Raw genomic sequence first — 26,975 nt, 5'->3', positions numbered from 1 at the left:
TTTGAGGATGTAGATTGATTTTGATATTATACTTTATTCTTTCCCTCACATGGTTCCTTGAACATAATTTAATGCTCCTTGATGACTGCTGAATTAGAACATATCTTTTTTTGCAATAATCTATCAAGGTGAGATGTTTTAGTAACATAAAATTAACCATTTTAAAGCAAACAATTCAGTGGCATTCACCATGTGCAACCACCCCAAGTCGTTTTCTATACTCCAAAGTAAAATCCCTTACCTATTAAGCAGTTACTCCCTATTCCCTCCTTCCCATCTCCCCTGGCAATCACCAATCTGCATTCTGTCTCTATGGATTCACCTATTCTGGTCATTTCATATAGACGGAGTCATATGATAAGTGACCCTTTGTGTCTGGCTTCTTTCATTTAGCCTAATGTTTTGAAAGTTCTTCCACGTTGCAGTATGTGTCAATAGTTCATTTTTTTATGGTTGAATAGTATTCTACTCTATATACACCACAATTTGTTTATCCATTCATCGTTGATGGACACTTGGACGGTTTCTACCTTTTGGCTACTGTGATTAGGGCTACTGTGAACATGTATATGCAATACTTGCTTGAGTCCCTTTTCAATTTGGGGGATATATACCTAGGAGAAGAATTACTGCATTGTGGAAATTCTGATTCACTTTTCAAGGAATTGTTTTCCATAACCGGTGTATCATTTTACATTCCCATCAGGAATGAACAGTGGTTCCAATTTTTCTACATTCTTGCCACCACTTGTTATTTTCTGCCTTTTGGTTATAGCCATTCTAGTGTGTATGTGAAGAGGTACCTCACTGCGGTTTGATTTACATTTTCATAATTAGTAATTAGTAATGATGTTGAACAAATTTTCATGTGTTCAATGGCCTGTTTCAGGTCTTTTGCCTGTTTGTAAAATTGTGTTGTCTTAATTGGGTTGTAAGAGTTATTTATATATGTTGCATACTGGACTCATAATGTGTATCTTTTTTTTTACATTTTTATTTTACTTTAGGTTCTAGGGTACATGTACAGGTCATGCAGGGTTGTTGCATAGGTACATACATAACCAGGTGGTTTGCTGCCTCTATTCCCCCTTCATCTATATCTATATCATCTATCTATCTATCTATATATTTATATAGATAGATAGATAGATATAGAGATATAGATATTTTTTTTTTAAGTCAGAGTTCTGCTCTTCTTGCCCAGGCTAGAGTACAATGGCACGGTCTTGGCTCCTTGCAACTTCTGCCTCCCGGGTTCAAGCGATTCTCCTGCCTCAGCCTCCCAAGTAGCTGGAATTACAGGCACCCACCACCACGTGTGGCTAATGTTTGTACTTTAGTAGAGACGGGGTTTCGCTATGTTGGCCAGGCTGGTCTCAAACTCTTGACTTTGTGATCCACCTGCCTTGGCTTCCCAAAGTGCCAAGGTCTGAGATTACAGGCATAAGCCACCATGCCTGGCCTAGTGTGTATCTTTTAACATTAAGTCTCTCTGGTTTGGCTTTATTCTCCCTTTTGTGATTTTTAAAATTTATGGCAAATGCTGCCCCATAGATGTTCAACTGAAGGATCTTAACAACAATATTAGTTCCACATTTGTCCTGAGACAAGAATTGTACTGGTACTATTTCTGCCCTTTTGCCTTTAGATAAGTTACAACCTATTTAAACCTCACTTCACCATCCAGGAAGCTCACTGCCTTTGCTCATTTGAGAATGGTGGTGAGGACCATCACTAATGGATGTGCAAGATACTTGCAAACCGTAAAACATTACCCACTTATAAAGGTAGGATATAGGTTGCTACTTCTGTTTTTCATTTTTTAGAGACAGGGTCTCACTGTTTGAGACCCAGGCTGGTTGCTTCGCTGTTGCCCAGGCTGGTCTTGAATTCCTTGCCTTGAGCTACCTTCCCGAGTTGCTGGAATTACAGGTGTGAAGCACTGTGCCCAGCTGGTTGCCGCTTTTAGTGTTGTTCACACCTGTTCTTATTTTGATTTTGTGGATTTTTAAGATTCCAGTTCAAAGTTAAGCACCTAAGAGCATACGTTAAGGTGTAGAGAATAACAAAGAATGCTTGCCTTTCAGAGTCATCCTTTTTGAACTTCCATGACTCAGACTGCGAACCCAAGGGATCACCACCCTGTGACTCCTTGCTTTCCCTCAACACTGAAAAGATCCTGGTATGTGTCTTCTCTCTGTGTTCTGTTTTTGTGACCTGAAGCCCAGCAATACTAGTTCCAAAAAGTGGAGGTCGCCTCTGTTTGTCAACTAGAAGTTGGGCCTCATTGAGTTTACATGCATAGGATAAAGATAGGTTGTCTGGTACTTTGTCACACTGAATTATTATGACTTATGAATTGCATGGTTGATCATTCTGGACATAGATTTTTAATTTGCAAGTGCCAAGAAATAAAGGGGACATCATGGTTGAACCTTATTTCTAGCAGACTTGTGTATTTGGAGGTATAGTAGACTCTTTTTTATTTTTCCAACCTTTGCATATGTGGGTATCTTTTATATCTATGTTTTCTATCAGTACCCACTAAACTATACAGTGGGCCTCTCCATTTCAGGGGTGAATACTGGCGCTAATGTTTGTGTCTGCCTATCCATGTTAGTGCATCTCCTCCTCCAGCCTGGCTCTCTCAAGGGGGATGGGTCTTCTTTTTGTTCACACTTAACTCTATGAAGCTCAATTGTTATTTCCATGTCCAAGTTTAATATATTTTTTCTCCAGGCCTTTTACTACAACTCTACATAGACACTCTTTACATCTTTGGTGTAAAATTTCCTTTTAAGATACTCTTTTTTTTTTTTTTTTCAAACAAAGCCTTGCCTTTTCTTGTCAGAACTACTGAAAATGGATTGAAACTGCAAACTAGAGACTGATTGGCTGCTTTTACCTAACTCACTGCATAGCAATCAACTTCATATATGGAAAACTCTTGAACTAGACTTGCCAAAAGCCCGAAAGGGCTGTCTTGTAAAGCCGTGAGTTGGTCATCTCTGAAAGTGTTTAAGTAGAAGGTGGATAATGCCATCTTGTATAGGCAGTTAGTTTCTTAGAGTTATGAAAGTCTTCTTACTGAGAGTAGTTAAAATATTTTCTACCAGTTGCATTTCCAGTTTAAGATAGCACTAGCTAGGGACCTATGGGAGAAAGCTCATTAGTCTTGGCTTTTCATTTTCCTGAGGTTGAAATATGGGACTTAGACTATTCACTTATTAATTGATTATCCAGATATTTATTTTGCACCTATTATGTGCTAGGCATTTTGCTAGGTGAGTATTAGGAATAGAGCAGTAAGCAAGATAGTGTTGGTCTCTGCACCATGACTTCTAAAGTCACCAACCAAATAATTATGCAATTAAACATAAAAGTGTGATTGTACACATAGTATGAAGGAATAGCAAGAGTCAACATAATCTCCCTTTAATTAGCGGTATCAGGCAATACAGCTTTTAAGAACTAAAATGTAAGCAGGGATGAGAAAATTGGATTGAAATTACTCTACTAGTGATGTTGAGCTGTATGTTCAAACTTAGATAGTATTAGAAATGGGAGAGATTCTTTTTCATCAAGAATTTATTTGTTCGTACTATACTTCCCCTGCCCTCTTTCTAATGAATACAAACAAGTTAAAATCAAATACATTCTTCAGTGTACTCTTGGGGTTGCATAGTAATGATTTCTTCTCTTTGTGGAATTTTATTTCTATCCCCTTCCCCATATCTTTTTGCAGAAAGGCTTGGCAAATGGTAGACTCTCCTCAAATATTAAATAAAGCAATATTTGTAGACTCTTTTTCTTGGCTCCAAGCAATTTACTTGTTTTTTCCCCAGCTTCACTGAGGTGTAATTGACAAATTATATATTTACAGTGTATGGTGTGATGATTTTATATACATATACATTGTGAAATGATTGCCACAGTTAAACTATCTAAGCAATTTATTATTTGTTTATTCATTTTTGAGACAGGGTCTCACTCTTTTGCCCAGGCTGGGGATATAGTGGTACAGTCAGGGCTCCCTGCAGCCTCGACCTCCTGGGCTCAAGCCATCCTCCTGCCTCAGTTCCCCCGAGTAGCTGGGGCTATTGGTGTGCACCACCATGCTGAGCTAATTTTTTTTGAACTTTAGTAGAGACAAGGTCTCACTGTGTTGAGCAGGCTGATCTCAAAACTCCGAAGTTCAAGCAGTCTTCCTGCTTTGGCCTCCCAAAGTGCTGGGATTATAGCCATGAGCCACCATGCCCCGCCTATCTAAGCAATTTATTAAAGGAGAAAAATCTTTTGCATCTGTGAACTTGTCTGTAAACATTCAATAAAGAGGAAGGACTCATGTTCTAGTCACACCCAGCTATATACCATCAGTAACACCCTTACATATTGTTAAATCTGCCACGTCTTGAAGCTTTACCAGGTTCCCATATGTGGAAGGTCTCAACTGCATAGCAAAACTAGAAAGGGCTAATAAGAGTTCCTCTCTCATCATCAAGATTCTACTGAAAGACAAAGTATAAAACATTCCCACAATAGTGGGATTTTCTTGTTTCCATTTAAATCAAATGTAGCCTTAATTTTTTAAAATACAGCTTTTAATACAAGTTTTTCTTTATTTGTGATAAGCTAAAATATATATGTTTTTCCCCCCTCAGAGCCAGGCCAAGTCTATTGCAGAACAAAAGAGATTCCCGTTTGCCACTGATAATGACAGCACAAATGAAGAGTTAGGTAAGACTCGAATCTGGGAATATTTCTGTAATATTTGCCTCCATTTTTTGGTGAGATGCTTAACAGGAAGGCAGGATGGTTAGGTATAAAGAACACAGAGACTGGCTCTGCCAATTTGAGCTGCTTGATCTTGCATAGAACATTCAGCCTTGTGAAGTTCCATTTATTATATGTCCAAAAAAAAAAAAAAAAAAGGTTTGGATGGAATAATCTGTTCCAGCTCTCCATTTCTATTGAAATTAATAATTATGGTAATGAGCTCTTATGAGCTGTTCCTATTCAGTAATAGGCTATTTGTGTGCTGTCATCAGATGAGCAATGAAGTGAGCAATGAAGAAGTGGAAGCAGAATAGAATCTCAAACTACCTACTTTTCTATGTAGTGAAATAGCTATGTTTAAGCTATTTTACTCATAATGCTAGTCAGTTATTTTTGGGTCTAAGAATGTGAGTGTAGAAAAATTGAATTCATTCATATCAGCATGAGTCACATAGTTTGGTATGTTCATTGCATGTTTTAAAACAGGCTGGTTTTATCAGTGTCAGATGTGCACTGGGTGTATTTCCCTTACTGTCTAGTGAGCTTACATGTGAAGAAGTGGAGATAAATTGAATACAGGGCTGAGCAGTGCAACCAGACAGACTATTGAAGCACATTCTCACATGTCACCCAAAGTACCTCACATGTCACCTATCTAATTTATGCATAATTATTTTATCCTTACCATGGCCATACATGTTTGATATTAAGACTAAGTGCTCTTTATAGTGGCTTCTTTCCTGTTAGTGTGGAGTCTTGCTCTGTGGCCCAGGCTGGAGTGCAGTGATGCAATTATAGCTCACTGCAGCCTTGAGCTGGGTTGGAATATCTTCTCACCTCAGACTCCTAAGTAGGTGGATTATAGGTACATGCCACTATGCCTGGCTAATTTTTTAAAATTTTTTATAGAGACCAGGACTCACCATATTGCCCAGCTGGTATCAAACTCTTGGGCTTCAGGGATCCTCCCACCTTGGCCTCCCAGAGTGCTGACTATTTTGGAAATGCGAATCACTTTATGGTGATTTTCTTTGAGGAGGCTTTGAGGATTGTCCTTCAAGGCATCAGATCTGGTCTTTTCTGAAGTCCTTGGATTCCACTTAGAGTAGTGTTTATTTATTAAAACAATGAATTCAGGGCTTGATATGTACTAGGTCTGTTCTGTTCTCCAAGAATAATTCTAGTAGACCCTGGGGTAGCATAGGCCCTGAGCTAGCCTGTGATCTTTTGTACCCGGTATTTTTTCTTGAAAAAATGATATCTGTGAACATATACATTGCTCGGAGATGTGGGATTGCTGGTAAGTAGAGATTTCTGAGAAAGTCCAGTTATAGCACCTTTTCCTTTATGTCTTTAGACTCCTATAGCAAAATTTAGATCCTAATTGTTATTTGTATTTGTACAAGATTTGTATTATGATTATTCTTTTATTAATACATATTTCTGGGTTTTGTTCACAAAATGTTGAGTTTTAGGTGGAGATATTTGAAAACTGCATTTGATTTTGAGTGGAATTCAATTGCTTAGATGTGGATAGCCATCTAAATATGTTCTAAACTACAAAATTTATTCCTGAAAATCATACTTGTTTTTATGGCTGGCTCATTGATTGATTTGTTCATTCAATAGATATTACTCATTATGGGATGATAGATAGGAAATAAAAATTTAGATTTGAAAGGAATCTTTAAGAAAATCTTCTACAGGCTTATTAAGCAAGACCAAGACAGTTATGAGAAGTGAATGAGGTCCCCGTGGTCATGTGGCTGGTGAGTGGCAGAGCCAGAATCCAAGCCCAGATCTCGGTTTTCTGATCTATCGTCATCTTCTTGTATTCAAAAAAGTACAAGTGTATGTTTTTATCCATGTTCATCTGACCATTAAGGAATTTCAACCACTTGGCCATCCCTCCAGCGCACAGTGGTTTGGGAGCAGCCTTGATTTGTTTCAGCGTACGGCGCGGGCTGAGAGGTTAGGCTCCGGAGCCAAGCAGCTTGCTGCTTTCCTCTGGCTCACTGCCTGTGGTCCTTGGACAGCTTGTTTAACTACTTTATGGGTTAATAATTGTACCTTCCTCATTGCAGTGGAGAAGCAAATGAGTTAATACTGGTAAAGGATATTACTATGCCTGGCACATACTGTATTAAGAATACAATGCCTGTAGCTACTATGATTCTTGCTACTGTTTTTACTACTATTACTGCCCGTCCTTCCACCCCCAAAACTGAAGGCATCCTCTGGTTACCTGGAGGTTAGCTATCTGAATGGTATCCATTGTCAGCATTCTGAACATGAATTTTGGCTTAACTGATCTTTTCAAAAAAAGTAGGGCAAAAGGGCTCTCTTTTTATTTTGAAGAATGCCCCCAGAAGTGCTTGTATTATTGTGGTGCTCAATTTGAACTTCATTTTTACTCTATTGATTTATGAATATATTTTCAACTCTTTCTACATTTCATTTCTGTTTCTGCTTTGTTTAATGTTTTTACTATTTTTAACTGTCAGGAAATAGAAGCTTTAATGACAGTGAAAGTTTTCATTGCCCATCTTCTTGAACACCTATTAGGTCCTAAAAGGTAAAATTTTACAGGAAAGCTTTTTTTGCAAAGAAATGTCATCAAAATAGTTATATTGATTGAGGAATTAAATGTTTTTCAGGGATTTTTTTGGAGGGGGGCTAAGGGTTAAGCAGTCAGGGCAAATATTGTAGATGCTAATATAATCTAGAAGATTCAAATATTGTTTTTTGGATGGGTGGCAGAATTTAGTCAGAATATTGCTGTGTTTTCAGAGATTGTCCTGGCTCTGTTTTCTAAATACCACTTTCCTAAACAATGTGATAAAAGATGATTCTTTAGTATATATTTTGAGTAGCATATGACTATATTTTGAAGGGAAGAAAGACTGTCATTGCATTATAATGGTGTGCATTATCCACAGTTAAGCATTATGTTACCAAATTTGAGTCCCTGTTTTTGTTCTTATTAGATAATTGGCAAAAAATTCAGCACTCTCAGGAATTGATATTTGTGATGCTATTTGGGTATTTCTCATAACATTCACAGTAAAAATCACATTGCCATGTTAGATGGACATTATTTAGATTTATTACTAGCTTTTTTGATAGCTAGGAGACATCACAAAGGTTATTTGGGATTTGAAAATGAATGATGGGCTTAGAAAAAGATAAGTATCTCCTGTAGGCAGATATTTCATAGATGACTTTAACAATTTAAATCTAGATGGATTTGGAAGGCTGATTAGCAAGTGCGGAGTGATGAAAGTAGAAGAATTCAATGGCACCTTATTAACTTCTAGGCTTTCTTTAACTGCTTTCAGTGCTTGGAGCTGCCTTTGGAGATTTACCGAAGAATTTAGTTATTGATTCTAGTTTGAGTTACTTTATTTTTTTCCTTTAATATTTTTGTATTTTGTTTTATAGCTATTGCTTATGTCTTGATTGGCAGTGGTCTCTATGATGAAGCAATACGGCATTTTTCAACAATGCTTCAGGTAATTTTTCTTCTTATTTATATAATTTCAAGTTTAAAGTTATGATAAAAATATGGACTAATGCATAGCTGAAGTGCTGTAATGAAACATGTTTTTAAATTATACAAGAAAACAAAAGAAATTGGTATGACTGAGCACTTTCCTGGTGCCAGGCCTCGTGACATGCTTTCATTTAATCTTTTAAATGAAAGATTTTAAATAAAACCTCATTTTAAATGAGAAAAAGGGAATCTAATCAGCTCAAGCAGTTTGCTCATAGTCTCCTGACCATCAAGTTGCAGAGATGGGATTCAAATGCAAGCTTTAAAAACACATTAGCTTCAGTTTACTTTCCTCTCTACCACAGTATCTCCCACGAGATATAGACACTGGAAATTCTTGAAATTCCAACTTATTTTCACACAGGAGTTGATCTTCATGATTAACTTAATTTCTACTCATAGGTATGTTTTTCACCTTAAGTATAATTATGAGACTCCTTAATGAAGTATTGGGTCTTTACTGATTGGTGGCTGCGCTAAAGTCTGGTTAAGATAAAGCATGCAAGCACTGCATGTGTAAGAGTTGCTGCCCAGCAGCATCGGCCGTATATCTTGTATCATTATTTAACTGTATGCACTGTTGGTGCCTAACCATTTAGTGATTGTTGATGTGTCTTTCCAGTAAAGTACAGTGAAGAAGATAATGGATTTTACAGCTAGAGATGCCTTAATTCCAATCCACTCTGCTTCTTGCTACAAAGTTGTTTAACCTCCTGAGTTATGGAGATAATAGTAACTACTGCCAAAAAAATTCTTTTTTGGTTTAAATGAAATATCCTATTAAAGTAATTACTACCCAGTGCCTGGCACATAGTAAGTGCTTAGTAAATTTTGGCTAGTCAGAGTACCATTCTTGTGTATATTCATCTGTGCTAATCATAGCAAGTGCCAACAAACGCCTTACAATCTAGCAGGCAGACTTAATTTAAATGATTAATTTTGTTTTGTTTTGTTTTGTTTTTTTTTTTGGGACGGAGTTTCGCTCTTGTTACCCAGGCTGGAGTGCAATGGCGCGATCTCGGCTCACCGCAACCTCCGCCTCCTGGGTTCAGGCAATTCTCCTGCCTCAGCCTCCTGAGTAGCTGGGATTACAGGCACGTGCCACCATGCCCAGCTCATTTTTTGTATTTTTAGTAGAGATGGGGTTTCACCATGTTGACCAGGATGGTCTCGATCTCTTGACCTCGTGATCCACCCTCCTCGGCCTCCCAAAGTGCTGGGATTACAGGCTTGAGCCACCGCGCCCGGCCATTAAATGATTAATTTTGAAATTTTAGTTTGCTTTTGTTTTCTCTTTAAAAATAAGGTTAATTACATTGATAATATCTTGATTCTCAAACAATTGATGAGATATTTTTTGTTATTACTTTGAGGTCTTTGGATCCAAGCAGCACTATATTTGGGTGGTCATGTGGAATACTATTCTTCAGTGGAATTTAAAGTACAAAGGGTAGACTATAAATAGTTTTAAAAATTACCTTTCTGTTAAGGGTTGGGAATGTTATAAAAGGTAAGCAAGCACTTTTACGCAGTTAACACTTGACCCTGGTTTGAAAGGGACATTTTGATACATTTATAGGAGCAAATATCAGTTAATTTAAGGCAACCAGGGTGGAGCATAGAATCCAGCAGAAATAGAAGGAGTTTGCAGATGTATTGTCATTTTATTCAACTTTTTGAAAATATTATTACCATTGTGGTTGAAGACAATATAACACTGTTAAAATATTTTCAATAATAAAAAATTTTCCAATTCTGCCACTTTAACATTGTTTAAATTTTTTATTCATACCTTTTCAAAGTATGCATTTATTTTATAATCTGATATGTGTACTGTTTTATATTACTTTTTCACTTAATTCTATACTGTAAATGTTTTTCAGTATTTTTCTAGTCTTGTGATTTTAATGGCTCTATGATATGCCATTGTTTTGTCTGTTTATAGTTGTAGATATTTCTCTTGCAATTGTGTTCAGAAAGTATATTAGCATTTTTCTTTTTGTGCAAAGAAGATAATAATGTTTTGAAATGTCATATTGCATTTTCATCGATCTGTGATACAGTGAGTTACTTTCAGCTGGGAAATCTCTCTTTGAGAATGTGTGGATTATGTTAGACTGTTTTGCTGGCAGTTCAGACTATTGATGGGGCAGGGATGAAGGCAGTGGAAAGTTCAAACGCAGATGAACTAACTGGGTGGTCATTTATAACATATTTTTCTATAGCAGCAAAAATGCCCTTGACTTTCCTGCTGGTGCTTTCCTCGGTGATTTCTCTCTCTTTACCCTTTAACTTGATGCTTTCCCGCTTTTTCCACATCATGGCACATGTGGAAATAATATTTGCATGGCACGTGGGTAAGCAAGAATAGCTTTGGAGCCATCCAGATAAAGCTGTGTGAAAATCTGTTTGATTTTCCTTGTATTATATGACTGATAAGAAATAGAAAATCCAAAGATTTTACACTCCAGCCAGAGAGCCAGAACCTGTATCTGAAAAAAAAGGAAGAAAATATGAAGATTTGATGTTAAATGCTAAAATTACTTTCAAAAATTTTAATAAGAAACTTGACCCTACTTTTCTGGACAAAACTTTTCTGTATTAGAGTTTATGTTTGAAATTGATGCACACATTCTCTGTCTGACTTTTCTGTTGATTTTATCAAACTCTTGATAGCCAGTGTCATCAAGACACTGTAAAAGTAGGTGGGAACAAATGTCCAAAGAATAGTTATTGCTTTTTCTCCAATTGATTAAAATTCCTTTTTTCATCATAAATCATAATTTGCATAAATCATTCTCTTTATATATTACATGTATGATTATTCTCTAAATCATTGCTCTTTTCTTTTTTGTTTTGTTTGTTTTTTCTTCTGTTGGCAAGTGTAGTGATAATATTTCTTGCAGTAATGAATTACATTTTTATCTCAATAATACTTTTTCATATCCAGTATTTCAGAATAGTGATGAAGCTTTTCTTCTAGCATACATAGATGTTGCTCTACTGTTTTTCATTCTTCAGCTTATATCGAACTAAATATCACTTGAGAAGCATTTTTCTTTGTATATGCTAATATATTTTTACCTGTTCCTTGCAGGGCCTTCCAGATACGTGAAATTGCAGTGTTTTTAAACCAGTAAATGTCCTTTAACAAATCTTTAAAGTGGTAGCTATTCATGCACAGATTTTTTAGTTTTCTTGAGTTCATTAACTCTTGGCAAATTTTTTTTTTAAAGACAGCTCGTGAGCTCCAGTATGAAGCAACGGAGCATGGAATCTGATTCCGTTCATAGAAGCAAACAACAAATGGGGACTTGGGGGCTTGGATTTTATTAGAATCACTATTTTGATAAGATCATTTAATATGAATTTCAGATCTACATATAATGGATCCTTTAACTCCAGAATGACTTTTTGATGTAAAACTCTTACACCTTTCCTGTTGTCTTGGTTTCACCATCAGATTACATACCTGGGAAATAGTTCCATAATCCTTGGTGTTTCAAAGTGTTTATTGGAATGTTTATTCCCAGTGGTTTGATTTTCCTTTATGGAAGTATCAAGGTTTCTAACTGAGCACAATGACAGGATTTAATAGATGTCAGTCTGCATTAGAAACTCTTGATTTTTAAAGTTTATGAGTTAGTGTTGTCTCTTTGCCAGTGCCCTGAAGTCACTTCCACGTGTGTCAGTGCATCCATAATAGTGTTCTTGGATTGAAAAGTAGAACTTTTCCTAATTTCTGTGCTTTTTTGGTCCCCATGCAGGGCTGGGTATAACATAAATGCTTCAGCAATTTTATGAGGCAATTTGGCCTTTGCTGTTCATTATGTGACCTTGAGCTCATCGGATTTTGATCTGATTCCAGTGGAGCTAAATTTGTAAAAGAACATTATTTCCTATTTAACACTAGCACACAAAATTGAAAACATTCCTCTGCATAGAATTTTTAATAACATCCTTTATGCAAATATGTGTGTCTGTCACTCAGGTAAAATCTAATCCTCATTACATTGCTTATGTACTGACTGTTTTGACTTGTTTGTTTTTAGATCCAGTGAGTTTCCAGTTTTAATTAAAAAAGCCAGCCTTGTAGTGGTAAATACAGTAAATACTGTAAAATTTAAAATCACTGTATAACTAATAAAATGAGGATGATATATTAGACCTTTTTTTTTTGAGAATTGAGACATCTAAGTAAACACAACACCATCTAGGCAACTGTCTTATTATACCATGATTTTGCAGTGGCATAGAGTAAAATTGGAAGATTGAAGTAATCATTTTCATTTCACTCTTTTTAAGAGTATAGAAACTTCTTAAAGAAACTTTAAAAAAAGTTTCTGAAAACTTTATAAAGTATAAATACTATAAAAATATTTTGAAAAATTGCTCTTCAGAGCCCAATTTGTTTTTAGGAATAAACATTGATTTTTATTTGGGGGAAAAAACCCAATAATTTATTATGGCATTCCATAAAGATAAGTTTTTGGATTTTTAGCTAATGATAGATAAACTAATAATTAAATAAAGTTGCATCAACTTTTAAAAGTAATAAAATCTGTTATTTAAATTTAGGAATGCTTAATACTAGACTGTAGATATAACAGCCACAATAATTACATGTCCTTCCTGACTGCTAGGAAAACATTCTGAAAAGAAAGAAAAATTGGATAGAGAAAACCTAAATACATTACAGATGAGCATAGTAACCAAGTCAGTGCTGTAGTAATGATGAGACCATGGGGTGACTTGGAGGGAGGCCTGTGCAAGGGGCTCTGTGTGAGGCATACATCCAGTCCTACAGTCCAGATCATGATGGCTACCTTTAGGAAGTTGTCAGTGTTCAGATATTTCAGCTGTTGCAAACTTTTGAATGGCTGGGTTGTTTTTTAAACTTAAAGTTTTTATTGCTACCAAAATGTTCCAGCCGCAAGAGCTGGAGGCCCACCATACGTCATTCACCGTGGCACATCTGTCATAGAGCTTTGCCTTCCTGTTACCCTGGATCGGGCTCTTGTTTCCCATGGACTGTACCCTACTACTATTAGCCATGTTGTCCTGCTTGCTTCCCCTTTGGGAAGAACATGGTTAGCAGGGCTGACTTCGATCTGATAGATGAATCTCTTGTCTTCTGTGTTTATTTTTGCTTGCTATTCGTAGTCCATGGCAGGAATAGCATGGCTTTGTATGGTATTCCTAGCATGTGGAACCTGATATAGCTAACAGTAGGCCCTGAGTAAATAATTGTGGAATGAACAGCCAACATCCATACAACATACAGTGGGAATAAAGGAGAAGGAACGTATTTAAAATTGCTGGTAAACCCAGCACTTTGGAAGGTTGAAGCAGGAGGATCACTTGAGCCCAGGAGTTTGAGACCAGCCTGGGCAACAAAGTGAGACCCCCATCTCTACAAAAAGAAAATTTAAATTGGCCTGATGTGATGGTGCACTCCTATAGCCCAGCTACCTGAAAGGCTGAGGTGGAAGCATTGCTTGAGCCCAGGAGTTTAAGGCTGTAGTGAGCTAGGCTTGCACCACTGCACTCTAGCCTGTGTGACAGAGTGAGACCCTGTCTTTACGAAAAGAAAAAAAAAAGAGGAAGGAGATGAGGCTGAACAATAAGGCAGGAAAATGACTAATGTTTTCTGCAAAACCATTTAGATGTTACCTTTTTTTTTTTTTTTTTTTTTTTTTTTTGGGTTGCTACCCTTTAATGGGTCCTGAAATTAATTGGCAAGTCAAGATTAGCACTATTTTTTTAAAAGTGAAATATAACCCCAAAACCTAAAACACCATAAAATATATATATAAAAAAGTGAAATATATTAGACTAGAAAATATCAGATTCTACTGTGTATAGTAAGTCCTAGGTATAAGCTAGTGAAACTGTTTTGATACGTGTGTTTGTACATACTGGGTTGTAATGTAAAAAGTATTTCAGTGGTTTGGAGTTAAAAAAATTTGAATGTCACTGTATTAGGTGTTGGGGAGTCACTGAATAATTTCAGTTAGGGAAGTGATGTGATGAGACTTTAGTGTTAGAAAGATAACTCTTGGTGTGTGTCTGTGGAGAATCCCAGGTAAGGTGATCACAGTATCCTAGATGAGAGAGGAAGGCTTAGAACAGGGCAGTGGCTGATAGAGTGGGCGGGAGGACCCCGATCTGTTCAGAAGATGAGAGGGCCAGGATTTGATGAGGAGTGTGTGAGCTGGAGGGCAGGAAGATGTCAGAGCACCAGCCCCGGCCACGGGTGTGCAGGGATGCCATTCATGTTAGTAGAATAACTGTTTACTGACACCTTTTTCTGATTCACTTCTTGGTCATCTAGAGTAAACTTTTTTCTCAGTTAGGAGAAAAGGGGTTTGGATAATATATTTTGAACTGTAATAAATCTGAGCATAGGTTTGGTTCTTCTGCAGACATATGTTATCCTAAGGCAAGCTTGTCTAACCCACAGGCTCCATGCAGCCCAGGATGGCTTTGGTTGTGGCCCAACACAGATTTGTAAACTTTGTTAAAATATTATGAGATTTATTATTTTTTTAGTTCATTAGCTATCATTAGCATTAAGGTATTTTATATATGGCCCAAGACAATTCTTCTTCCAATGTGGTCCAGTGAAGCCAAGAGATTGGACACCCCTGCTCTAGAGGATGAGCTTGCTGGGCTCACCGCCTTCCACCCCAGCCTGGCCAGGGTTCTGTTCAACTGTTGACTGTTCTGTCTTCTGGCTTTTTTTTGCCATGGAAAAACATGAAGCCAGTCTTACTTTTAATTCCTCAGGAGGTTCCCTTTTTTCCTGCTTCCCTTTTCCCCCTTATACCTGTATTCTTTTTTCATCCAAACCACTTGCTCTGCCTTCCTTTAAGCTGGGAAGAATACTTAAATGTTTAAAAGTGCTTGTCTCTGGGGGGAGGATTATAGGGCACCCTTTACTTTCTGCTCGTTGCTTTTCTTCATTTTCTAAATTTTTGCAGTGAAACGTGTATTATTTAAACATTTTTTTCCGATTATAAATGAACATGTCTGTTTTAAACAATTAACAGAAATATAACAATGTATTAAGTATAATGGGACTATATCTAGTAATCTCACTCCCCAGAGGAAATTCCTGGTAGCATTTTGGAGAGTTTCTTTCTGTGCACATAATGGTTCACACAATCACATATGATTTATGAAATGTAACTGCCATTCTTCTGTAGATCTATAATGTGTACTTTTTTCCCCTCTCAGCAAATAGCATGAGCACCTCTATGCCAGTTATATATAAGTTATAAATCATAAATCCAGAAATTTGTAGGGGCCAGGGAGGTAACGTGAGCAATGAGAGTTGGTGCAGTGTGGTAGTGATGGGTAGGCCCTGTGGTGAACTGATGAGCATGTACCTCTCATCAAGAGAAAGCTAGTGCTTAGCTCTGGTCACTTATTTATTGCTGTGTGAGAATGCCAACATGTGGGCCTGTATTTGTTGGATCTTTTGATGTTCTAAGAGAAGCTAGAAACCTCAAATTGTTTAGTTGAATTTTTGCAATTTTTCATATACCATGTAGTCCAATCTGCTGTCCGGGTTGTGGCCAGTGATGTGCCAGTTTACCACTGAGTATAGATGCATCTCATTCCATTTGAGTAGCCTTTAAGAAAATTTAAATACATGTTATCTTCTTTATTTTTTGCCATTTACTCATCATTGAAGTAGTTGCGTTCATTTTCTACAATACTGGCAGATACCCTAGCTCAGAATTGAAACTGAACAATGTCTGGCAGATACCCTAGCTCAGAATTGTAACTTTATCAGGTTTTTGCAGAGACTTTTTCCGGAGAATCTAGTGCCGTTCTGTTAAATACCTTAGCAGTGCAAGACTTCCACCCAGGACCTTATAGCCAGAGGCAGCTGTTTCTTCTTTTTTAACCATATAGTGAACCATTCAAAGAAGTAAAAATTGTAGAGGCTAAATGTAGATGAGAGTCATTTCATTCACTTACCAACTAACCTGGGTGTAAGGACTCAATGGCCAGGGTCAACAGATGTTTTGTCGTTGGTCCCAATAGGTGTTTCCTCCACCCCATTTGGATTGCAGGATAGCAGAAGAGAGCATGAGAACAGGTTGCAAAAAGGGTCAGGTTTTTATTTTAACCCATTAGTATGTAGGGTTGTATTCATCTCCAACAGATTTCAGTGCAGACTCATTTCTAGTCCATTGTGTTGGCACTGAGTGGTTCTTTCCTTTTCAGGTTATTTCATGGATATGTGAGAGGAAACACACACGTTAAAGGCATTACCCAGTCCTTTGCTCACATCTCTTTACCCCTCTGAGCCTCTGTCTTCTCCTCTGTAAGACATGATTGCTGATGCTGCCAGAGTTGTTGAGAGGATTGCATTTTAAATAAGATGACTCTTTGAAAGAAACTAGCATGTTGCTCAGTAATATTGGTTCCCTTCTCCTCTCTTTATTATTTTTTTCAACATGAAACTTTTATCACATTTCATTCAAATTAGCTTTAAGAACATAGACGTTTCAGGTTGGAGACTGCGTATTGACTTATGAGTGGTTGTAGCATAAAGAAGTAGAGCTGTCACTTGTGGCATTAATGTGCTTTAAGCAGAAACTGATTTTTTGTTTTGTTTTGTTTTGTTTATGGTTTTTGACGTGTTTCTGTTTTGGTCTGACTAGGAGGAGCCTGATCTGGTTAGTGCAATTTATGGCCGAGGGATAGCCTATGGAAAGAAGGGACTACATGTGAGTATGTAATAGTTATGATTACCATAGCGCCTACATGACCTGACACAGACCAGGGTTTTGCTAGCACTGCTACTGTTCATTGACCCTTGATGGGACATGGAGTGGTATCTATGGTTCCAGTTCACAGATGAGAAAATGGCAGCTAGTAAGTGGTGGACTGGGGATTTCCACCCAGATCTGGGGTCAACTTTGATGAACTGGATGTAGACTAAGAAAAGCATGAGACCCTGATTGTATTCCTAAGAGACATTTAATGGTCGAAGTGTAGACTGGGTATCAATAGTGCAGTAGGACTTAGAATTTGAGTTCCTTTCACAATTATTGAAGCTTGACGAAAGAACAAAAGGTTTCTTTAGGCGTGTAACATTTATTTTTATTTGTTATATTTTATACTTTTTGCAGATAGGTGTAATATCTTTGTAGCTATAATCAAATTATTCCCCTTAATTTCTCTGAGAAAGGCTGGAGGAGGACTATAATAATCATGTTTTACGTGAAAAAAGGTACCACAATATAAAAATGAAGACTGCTGAAATTATGTAGTAAATCACAAAATGGTGTAAGTTCAGCTTTCCTAGTCTAGGAGATTATATGCAAACTTTTTCTATTGTCTTACTGTATACTAAAAATATTTGTGTGAAATTGTGCTTTGAGAAAGAAATACCACTTTTGCAACTTTTACATTAAAAATATTTAAAATGTTTAACCTTTTTATTACAATTTATAAAATATTAAAATTAATATTGTACTAACCTTGTGCTGGCCTATTGGAGATCTTTGTCTGTTTATATACTTCTGAGGCATAGAGGACTGAGAATGAATTCGGAATTGGGAATGATGGAAATGGGTAGGAAGGAAATGACATTGCACTCAGAGCATCAGTGAATGACCAGGTTGAAGTTGTGCTAGCAAAGTTCAGAGCTGCCTCTTCCTAATTCTCAGCTTTTAAAATTATAGTTCTTGATATTAAATTTGCTTGTATATTTAGTAAAAAGTTACACATGCATTTTTAATGTAAAAGTAACATGCAAATGTTAAAGAGAACTTACCTAAACTTCTTAAGATATAGATTTATAGGCTTATGTTTTTATTAGACACTGACTTGATCCATTTCTGTTCCCCCATTGCCACCAGTCAGCATCATTTCACGTGCTGGTATCCATGTACTCATCCATTGAGATTCGTTGATTCCATGTTTAAGCAGATTAAGTGTAGATAATATCCTGCCATCTGTGGAACTTGTGATAGGTAGCCGGGTCTAACGTGTTATTGTTGAGTAAGTAGGTAGACTTGAGTGAGTTAAATAATTGTAATATCATGACTGATTTGACATGGCACATCTCTTTCATAGAAGTGAAGTTCATATTTATTTCTAAACAATTGGTTATATCATTACTAAATTACTAGTTTTCTCAGAAAATCTTTTCAGCCTGGTTTTGAGTAACAGTATGTCTCATACTAAGCTAATGCCTTTTCAAGGACATTAAGAATGCTGAGCTTGCTCTGTTCGAACTGAGCCGAGTAATTACCTTGGAACCAGATCGTCCAGAGGTATTTGAGCAGCGAGCAGAAGTGAGTGTGGTTTTCTTTTTCCCTCTGTCGTTATTGGGTTAGTCAAATCTCAATTTTTTTCCTATTATTTTATTACTTGTAAATTTTAATGCTCCCTTAAAACTCTTATGTTTTTCTATGTAGGTACTTAATGCCTTTAAACATGGTTGAAATTACTAGAAAACTATAGACTGAGTGATACTCCTGAACTAACATAGAAGAGTAATATTTAGTATGAAAATAGTGGTTATGACGTGTAGTACTTCTATAGATATTCACTGAAAAATATAACACATAATATTTACTGTCTATGTGACATACTTTAGCAAGACTGGGTGTTTGGTGAAACTGGAATTCACAGCCCTTGGAAGCGTTCATTCTGCTGATGTGTATGTGTGTAAGCACCTAAATGTAATTCCTATGAGATAGACCTAGCTGCATAGATACATAGGTCAAATATGTGTGCAAACAACTTAAATATAATTCCTATGAGATAGACCTAGCTGCACAGATACATAGATCAAGTGAGGATGATTGCAGCCACATCTTAAAGGAACTTGAAGTTCTTGAGACAGAGAGATAATGTGGTGAAGATGCCGTGTAATACTGGCTCAAGTAGACAGAGGAGGCACTTCTTTAGGAAGAGAAGGGGAATGTCGGGAGTGTTTGCTGAGGCCATAGGAGGAAGTGAAGCTAGGGCTGATCCAATCCCATGGTATGGTGGGGACACGATGGAGGAGAGTGTACAGCGCAGGGACGAGACTCTGTACAAAGGCATTCTGTTTAATGTTTTTAAGTGAAATGTGTTTATTTTACATTTTTAAAATAATAAGCGATCTAGGCTTCATATGTGTTAATGTATTTAGTCTGAATAAAACAACTTTTAATTATCTGATATGATCTCATAGTTGAACTAAAGAAAAAATTACTTTTATTTTCTCTTTTGAAAGAGAAAACTAGTTAAGGAAGTGCTAAGGGTGTGGGAATTTAAAAACTATATTTACGATATTTTTGTTCTCAAGATTATTGTGTCTTACAGTTCAGTCTCTTAAACTGAATTTTATGTTTTGTTGGGGATTTGGCTTTTTGAATAAAATCTTTCTCAGTGAATGATTTAATTTCTTACCTCTTACCTCTTATCTATTTTGAATTGTAACCCTAAGGGTTGACTATAGTTTATCCCCGCATGAGACTTGCTGGTATTTAGTTGGTGTTTAGTGGCTAATTTGGTGACAGATTTGGTAATCAGTTGCTTCTGGGAGAGGGGACTGATGCTTTTTCCTCTCTGTTACTCTGGTTTATGTTAAAATCTGGTAAATCATGAATTAAATTAAGTATACTTAGGTAAGAATTATATAAAAGGACTTTAAAATTTGCATATCTAATAAAAAGCTAATTGTTTATCCAAAATGTCATTGGTAATTAGAAAAATAATTTTTAATTGTCTTAAAAATGTCTAATAATATTTTCATTTTCTGGCATTATTGGGCAATAATGTTACTACATACTGAATTTTCCAGCTAAATTATAACATACTATTCATTTATATATGTCAGAAGTCGTTTTATGAGAAATCTTTCACTTTCATGCTTTCTGAAATACTCTATATTTGATGAACATAAGTTAACTTTTTAAAGTTACTAATTATTATGCATATTGATTGTTGTGCTGGGGTATGATGATTCAATTAGACACCTAGGGGTTGATAACCCAGGGAGGGATGATTTTCCTTCCCAAATACAACCCCAGCCCACTGTGCTTTTTGAATTCTCAGACATATATTCAATTTCTTTCCTCTTTCTGAGCTGTCATGCATACTATTAGTGATAGGCCTGCCTGAATCCTCTCTTTTGCTGGTTTTATAGTTCTGTAGAGTAGGAAATCAATAAAATTTGGTAGAAATAACCTGTATAATAAGGACAGAATAGGTTGGGCATGATGGCTTAAAGCTGTAATCCCAAAGTTTTGGGAGGCTAACACAGGAGGATTCCTTGAGGCCAGGAGTTCAACACCAGCCTGGTCAATGTAGTGAGACCCCCTACCTCTGCAGAAAAATTTAAAAAATAAATTAGCAGGGTATGATTGCATAACCCTGTAGCCCAAACTACTAAAGAGGCTGAGGTAGGAGGATTGCATGAGCCCAGGAGTTCGAGGTTTCAGTGAGCTATGGTTGTGCCACAACATTCCAGCTTGGGTGACAGAGTGAGACCCTGTCTCTAAAACAACAACAAAATAATCCCTAATTTAAGGACATTTATTCAGGATAAAGTGCTTGGGCTTGATTGCATGAGTACTGATACCCATTTTGGATTTTCTTACGTCTTTTTGGTTTACGTTTGCATTCTGAACTGTCTTCTGTATTTTCACGTTGCCTGAATACAACTGATTGCTGGCTCAAAAGAGCTTTTCCAAACAGGCTTGCAGATATTCTTCCTCCTTCTCTGTAGATCATGACTCATGAGTTAAAAGTTGTTACACAAAAGGGTTTAAAGAGCGTCTGGAATCTTAGAAGTTGTCATTCAGCTCTTCTTACATAGAGAACAGAGCTAAAGACCATAGAGGACTTTAATCTGTGTCCAATAATTTGTCTATTTTAATGGTTCAAAGTTATCTTTCAGGTTAATTTTGACGTCTTTGTGTATATATGCCAAATTTTGATTTAACAGATGAAGTCAAGAAAAAAAAAATCATATTACAAGAAAAGCAACATGTGGTATAACCCAGAATGTGAAATAGTGACAAGGCAGTTGCTGCAGTCATAGTTCATCAGCCTCCTGCTTGACTGGACAAAGATTAGTGGCACCTCAGCTGGTTGACTTTGAACCCCATTGCATAGTATATGGGGTCAAGGATTGTGGCCTGCTGAGAGTAATTTTGTGAGTGGAGTACGGTGAAGTGGAATTGAAGAGTCAAAAACATTGGGATTTCAGGGTTGATCACTGGTATTTTTCCTGATTACATGTTTGGGATTTCTAGATCCTGTCCCCTCTGGGACGAATTAATGAAGCAGTGAATGACCTCACTAAAGCTATTCAGCTGCAGCCCTCAGCACGGCTGTACAGACATCGGGGAACCCTGTACTTCATATCAGAGGTGACTTATTTTTGTCTTGAAGTATTTCTTTTTGTGATGATGAAGATTTGATTTTTCCCTGGACCCCAGAAAGCGACTCTTTGATGGATTTGGGCTTTGGCCGTTTAGTAATATGTCTGTGTCCTAAGAGTTATAAAAGCATTTTCTCTGGCTGAAATTAACATTAAGTAGAGAACATTAAGTACTAAAAACACATTTTCTTGTTTGAGCTGTCAGCAATAACTAATTCTGGACTGGCATTTAAAAAAAGAAAGAGAAAGAGAAATTTAGCTTGTGGATTGTATGTCTTTCTTGCAAATGCCATCCTAGGCAAGCAGGTGTGCATGTTGTCAATGTGATTATTAAACTTAGAGGTACAATTTGAATTTCTTTGGGTTTCACAACCCAAGAACCATACCCTGAACTAGCATGGCTTTCCAGACTGCCGCTTCTCTTTGTAAGTGACCCAAGCCTCACAAGATTGTCTTTTATCATCAGAGTGGCTTTAGTATATGGGATTAAGGATTGCAGCCTGCTGCGAGTAATTTTGTGAGTAGAGTATGGTTTCTTTAAAGTACAATAAGCCACACAATTGTTTCTGTGGCTTATCATACTTTAAATAACAAATTTCTGTGCAAAAGAAAATATATATATTGGCCGGGTACGGTGGCTCACGCCTGTAATCCCAGCACTTTGGGAGGCTGAGGCGGGTGGATCACGAGGTCAAGAGATCGAGACCATCCTGGTCAAAATGGTGAAACCCCGTCTCTACTAAAAATACAAAAAATTAGCTGGGCATGGTGGCACGTGCCTGTAATCCCAGCTACTCAGGAGGCTGAGGCAGGAGAATTGCCTGAACCCAGGAGGCGGAGGTTGCGGTGAGCCGAGATCGCGCCATTGCACTCCAGCCTGGGTAACAAGAGTGAAACTCTGACTCAAAAAAAAAAAAAAAAAAAGAAAATATATTAGAAGAGTCTCAGCATAACACATTTTAATGTTAATCTGTGGCATAATTATTTTGGAAATATCTAGTGTGATAAAATGCTAGTCCCAGAAGTTTCTCTAACAGATTATTTCTTCAACAGTATTTGAGATAAATTTTTTTGCAGTTGAGATAGAGTGCTTAAACTAAACCTTTGTGAGTTTTTCTCACAATTGCTTTTCTTAAAAAACTCCAACTATTTGAATGAGTAGTATAAGCATTTAACTAATATATATTGTGATGAAATGTTTCCTTTAAAGCCAAAAAGGGCAGAGGATGAATTGAGATTTTTTTCTCTACCAGTCAAAAATTAGGAAATGTTCACATATCTAATGAATACTATTTTATTTTTTCCTCCACTCTCCTTCTTGTAGGACTATGCAACAGCCCATGAAGACTTTCAGCAGTCCTTAGAACTGAACAAAAACCAGCCTATAGCTATGCTATACAAAGGTTTAACTTTCTTTCACAGAGGACTTCTGAAGGTGAAAGTGTTGTGCATATGTGTACCATATGATGACTCTGCTTCTCTTTTATGGGTGGGAGGAATTTCATTTGACTGATGGCTGGTCTGATGTAGAAGGTAGTCTGAATCAGCATGTTTATTATTTTTTATTGAACTCCTACTATTTGCTGGGTTCCTGGAGGGAGAAACAGAAAGGGAAAGGATCAAAGGTTAATAAGTGGGAGAAATGATACTTTACCTTTATAGAGGATACAGTTTGCAAACCTTTTTCCACATATAATTTATCATATGGTAAACATACTCAGGAACCTAATATAAACAAAGTACTTTGAAAATGTAGATAAGAAAGATTCATTGGGACTGCAGAGTTAGAGAAAGTTCCAGAGAACAGGTGAATTTGTCCTGGACCTGGAAGGCTGAGTAGGATTAGGTGTTGGAGGTGGGGGAAGAAAAGCCCTTCAGGCAGAGAGGAAAGCCTAGGTGATAAAACAGGCAGGTGAAAACATGGTCAGTTCACAGAGTGGGAAGTAGTTGGGTATGGCTGCAGGGAGATGAAGCTGGAAGGCTGGTGGAGGGCAGGTCCTTATCCTAGACTACTGGGCTAAGCATTTTGACTTAAATTTACAGGCCAGAAGAGCTATCCATTCTAGATTGACAAAATGCATAGATTCCAGCACTGAGACCAAATCTGTAATTTAGGATGTAGATTCTGATAGCGTGGTGGCTGAGGAGATGAGGTACAGTAGGACTGACCAGGTGATATTGGTTGGGTCTGGGTCAGTGGCCGTGAAACTTGACCCAGCTCTTGAGAGACCACAGGAACAGGTTGGGAGACCCTTCTGAGACTGACCGTATTAGTATCGCCTGATGACCGCATGACTGTTGGGCAGAGGAGGTAGAGGGAAACAGGAAAGCTATCTGAACTGACTGATAGTATGGGCAGAAACCTTCAGCCTGGCCCTTCTTTCTGCCCCGGCACTCGATTCCATGTTCTGAGTCTGTGTGGGGAACCCACTGTGAGAAGGCTTGTGCCAGGAGCCGGGGGCCTGGAACCTGACGGGCAGCTGCCTCTCTCACCTGGGCCTGCTCTGTGCCTCCCAAGGCCAGGCACCACAGTAGGTGCTCTCACACAGGACACATCCAAGCTATCTGATGGAAGACAGATGGGCCTGAGAGCAAAATACAGTCAGCCTGCACAGCCAAAAAGCAGTTCGTTCTGATAGGAGCCCCAGAAGGTGGTACTTAACAAGAACTTTGAAGGCTGTGAAGAAATTGAGTAGTGTGTGGCAGGGATGTGTATTCTGACAGAAAGAACAGACATTTTATTACTGAAAGTGGTTCGAGGATCTGACATACATATATTTGGGTTGTGGGGAGAATGTTTACCTGTGAAAAGGCCTCACATTTCAATCCCTTAGTGTTAAGGACAGTGCCTGTCACATAGTAGGTGCTCAATACGTATTAGTGGAAAAATGAATTTCAAGGACAGAGCATTGAAGTTGGTGTTTAAAGGCCTTGGTTTGAACTCTTGCTCCAAGCTCCATGAACAGTCAGTTTCTCCTTCCATGTCTATGAAGCGGAAACAATTCTACTTTCTGCCTCTCGAGTGATCATGAGGATTCAATAAAATACTTTATGTGAAAAGTACTTTGTAAACTGTACACAGGAATCCAGTATTAATTATTATAGATTATTTTATCTGTGAAAATTTAAAGTTTTACAGTTTTCTAAAAGAAAAGTCCCCCGTCCCACTAAAAACCAAACCAAAAGGAATTTTGCAGATTCTATTTCATAAACCTCACATTCCTTTTGGAAGTATGTGGAGGATACCCCTAATAAAGACCTCTCTCTCCCCTCAGGATTCAGACTGGCAGCTGTAGGCTTTGAGAGCAATTTCTTAAAACATGCTTTGAGCAGCTGACAGATGGACTTCTCCGGTTTATTTTGTATCTGCCCTCCGTTCTTCTCGTCATCTCTGACAGTCACCTTAAATTTAAAAAAATTCCAAACCTCAGCACTCTACTCGAATTATATCTCTAGGATATCTCACGGAGGAGGAAAAGATTAGAAATACAAAAAATGTCAACCTATTTGTATTAAGAGGTTGAAAATATTTCTAAAAGTAAACAAATGCAAACAAATGATTTCGCTTTTAACATTGTTACTGTAAAGCCAGGTTTAGGAACATGGACAGGGCTCTTTGTGGTATTTGAAAATGAAAATTTTTGAGAAAAGAGAAAGTAGGAAGTGCACAAGAACTGCAATTCAGTTTGATTTCCTTTTGATCTGCATGATAAGAACCTAGAAACAGTGCTTTCATTTTGAGCATTAGAAGCCCCTCAGCAAACTAGTCTTACCAAATTATTTGGCCTTCTGTCCTTTTCACCATGCTCAGCATCAGCAAGTATAATAGATGGAAACTCTTTCTTGGCATTTTTACAGATCCTCTGTCTTAGGAGGTTAAAGTGGTTACTTAATTGTCTCATTCATCCAGCGGTGTCCCCATGAGGTATAGAAGTGGAGGGTATCCCTGTTATACAGATTGGAAAACTGAGTTGGTAGTGAAGTGGCTGAATTAATAAATGAACTTTGTCCAGATTTTCCTATTTCTCTTGTTAACCATAGAGACAAGTATTAAATGGACCAATGAGTTTGAGCTATCTTTGTATCCTGAAGGTGGTCTCTCTTGGCCAATAGCAATTTAGAAATTAATTAAGTGGGTGATTGCTTATTTACTTTATGATGTAATACGTTAGAAGTATATTAGGCAATGTTACATTACAAATTTCACAACTATCCACTTCAGGGGTTATAGCAGGCATTTTGTATCTTCCTAGGGAAACAACAACAAAAACTTTTCTGTTGAATCCCATCGTTTTATCTATGTTGTAAGGGATATTTCACAAACCATGTATCCTGAGCACCTGTTTTTACCAGCCTTCACTTTGAGAGTTACCTGAGAGTGTTCTCTTAGTTATAAGGAACAGCCCTAGGGTGGTGGTTGTCCGTCCACTAGTAAGAAAGATGGGGACTGAAAGTGGTGGGATGGCATTTGCCAAGCAAATTTATTCAGAGCCAGTCCATATGCTTAGAGATTGATTCATTCAAACGCAGTTTCTTTGTTCCCAACGCCTTAAAATCTTGATTCTACTATGTCCCCTCTTTGGCAGAATGAGGTAGAAAGCTGTGCAGTGATTAGACAGGAACCCCGAAACCAAAGACTCTTAAAAGCTGAAGAGAAATCAGACTTTGAAGAACTGTGGCGTCCAAGCATGCTGTAAGTGGAGTGGGCAGCCCCCTGGGCGTCTCCACCTAGCTGTCCACAAGCACTCCAGCCTTAACACGCCCGATGGGCTCGTTATCCCCTCCCACCCCACCCTACCCCCACCTGCAGCCGCCCTTTCTCCTCTATTTCCTTACTTGGTTAATGCTCTTGCCACCCACCCAGGCTGTTCAGCTTAAAAGCTTCCTACCCTTTCTTATCCCTCATCTCCCTCCCATACCCAGGCAGCCACCAAACTCTGTTGTAGTTTGCCTTTCAAAATGTCTCCTGAGGGGCCCTTCTTGTCTCTCCTCAGAGACACTTTCTCAGTTTGAGCTTTCATTATCTCTTGCTCCAACTACTGCAGCGGCTCCCTAATTGGGCTCCCTGTCTCCATTCTCTTCCCTCCCTAGTTTGTCTTTGTTGCTGCTTGTTGTAATCATCTCTAAAAAGTACATTTCCTGAGGTCATGCACCTATGTGAAGCCCCTTAGTCCTCACTGCCTGCACAGCGTGGCCCGGGAGGCCCTTCTTTTCCTGGCCCAGCTTCCCACATTAGCCTGGTCT

General features: G+C 37.7%; 1 protein-coding gene across 10 annotated transcripts in view; it reads left to right on the top strand.

Annotated features, from left to right (window-relative positions):
• The window catches only part of TTC13 (tetratricopeptide repeat domain 13), a 74,031-nt gene that overhangs the window by 16,119 nt on the left and 30,937 nt on the right, over positions 1-26,975 (top strand). For 3 of the 10 annotated variants that reach the window (XM_017526517.2, XM_037737787.1, XM_037737785.1), the window contains exons 2-4: positions 2,088-2,182; positions 4,662-4,737; positions 8,218-8,288. In XM_017526517.2, the coding sequence (XP_017382006.1) occupies positions 2,088-2,182; positions 4,662-4,737; positions 8,218-8,288 (242 nt within the window). Of the gene's footprint in view, positions 1-1,408; positions 2,183-4,661; positions 4,738-8,217; positions 8,289-17,007; positions 17,074-18,555; positions 18,649-21,603; positions 21,721-23,055; positions 23,167-26,975 lie in introns of those variants that run through there. The other 7 variants (XM_017526513.2, XM_017526512.2, XM_037737784.1 and 4 more) reach the window with 4 other exon arrangements.

The sequence above is a fragment of the Cebus imitator genome, unplaced genomic scaffold, assembly GCF_001604975.1.
Source record: "Cebus imitator isolate Cc_AM_T3 unplaced genomic scaffold, Cebus_imitator-1.0 Scaffold42, whole genome shotgun sequence".
NCBI classification, from domain to species: domain Eukaryota; kingdom Metazoa; phylum Chordata; class Mammalia; order Primates; family Cebidae; genus Cebus; species Cebus imitator.
Note: the sequence above shows the minus strand (reverse complement) of the source record. Positions and strands in the feature narration are given on the sequence as shown.